The sequence below is a fragment of the Telopea speciosissima genome, chromosome 1 (genome assembly GCF_018873765.1).
Source record: "Telopea speciosissima isolate NSW1024214 ecotype Mountain lineage chromosome 1, Tspe_v1, whole genome shotgun sequence".
Lineage (NCBI taxonomy): Eukaryota > Viridiplantae > Streptophyta > Magnoliopsida > Proteales > Proteaceae > Telopea > Telopea speciosissima.
In genome coordinates this window covers 85,087,257-85,088,385 of record NC_057916.1, presented here as the reverse complement: position 1 = coordinate 85,088,385, position 1,129 = coordinate 85,087,257, and the positions used below count along the sequence as shown (strand labels likewise).

The 1,129-nt window shown below is 38.1% G+C and overlaps 1 protein-coding gene across 1 annotated transcript; it reads left to right on the top strand.

The window, feature by feature from the left end:
- The first annotated feature begins 384 nt into the window (after positions 1–384).
- On the top strand, positions 385–834 carry LOC122649059 (cilia- and flagella-associated protein 251-like). Its single transcript, XM_043842419.1, has one exon. The coding sequence runs from the start codon at positions 444–446 to the stop codon at positions 813–815; it is 372 nt and encodes a 123-aa protein (XP_043698354.1). The 5' UTR covers positions 385–443; the 3' UTR covers positions 816–834.
- The last annotated feature ends 295 nt before the right edge of the window (positions 835–1,129 follow it).

The window sequence follows — 1,129 nt, the reverse complement described above, 5'->3', positions numbered from 1 at the left end:
AACAGACCAAGGCAGATTCATGCCGACAGGGCCAAACTTACACCTCTAATTATGAGGCAAGAATAAAGTGTCCCCATCAGTGAATCTCTCTTTCCTTTATCAAGTCACTCTCCGGAGAAAACAATCATATCAGAACTTTAAACAATGGGAGCAGATAACAAGGAGGGTCCAGAAACCACTTTTTTCTTTTGATTGGATGTATTAATATAACATTAATAAAATAAACAATAAAGTGTTAAATTATTGTTCAAATCTCAACAATCCTCTTTAAATACCGCTACCCACTCCCCATTCCCCATTCCCTACCCTTTTCTTTTAAGACCACACCACTAGAGTTCCTAAGGACTCACTCATTAATACATTCTACTTTTTCCTTTACTGTAACCATTCTCATCCATTCCCTTAATCAAGGTGAGATAGTGGTTTTCAAGTACTGAAAAATCATGGGCAATTGCTTAGAGACATGTAGAGAAAGCCAACAACAAGAAGGGGTGAAGAAACAACAGCAGCAGCAGCAACAACAACATGAAGTAGAAGCTAAAGGAAGTGGTTTTATTGAAGAAGAAGAAGAAGCAGAAGAAGAAGAAGAAAAAAAAGATGTTGGGAAAGGTGGTCTCAGGGTGAAGATAGTGTTGACAAAAGAAGAGCTAGAGTGGTTGATGTTTCAGTTGAAGGAGAAGGAGAAGGAGAAAGGAAGGAAGTGCTTAGAAGATCTATTAGAGGAGTTGGAAGAGGGTAGAGGAAGAACTGAAGCATGGAAACCCTCTCTAGAGAGTATCTTGGAGAGTCCTGAAATGCTTGAGATGAACAGATGATTCATTCCTCTACAATAACCCACTTCCCCTTTTGTCCATTTTAGGCTTTTATTAGCTCTTAATTTGACTGGAATGTAATAATGTAATATTGTAATATTGTTATATGAACCAGTACTTACTTGTAATTTAAATAATGCTTTTCTATTCTTGTTCTCTGATTATGAAAAGCGAGGGATTGAGCTTCTCAATCATAAGATGATCTTGTTTAACACAATACAGGGTTTCAAGAATTGGAATCGGATTGGTCGGATCGGCCATTCCAAATTGGATCAGGCTGGTTCAGATTGGAACGGCCGAGGTCGATTCCAATTGTA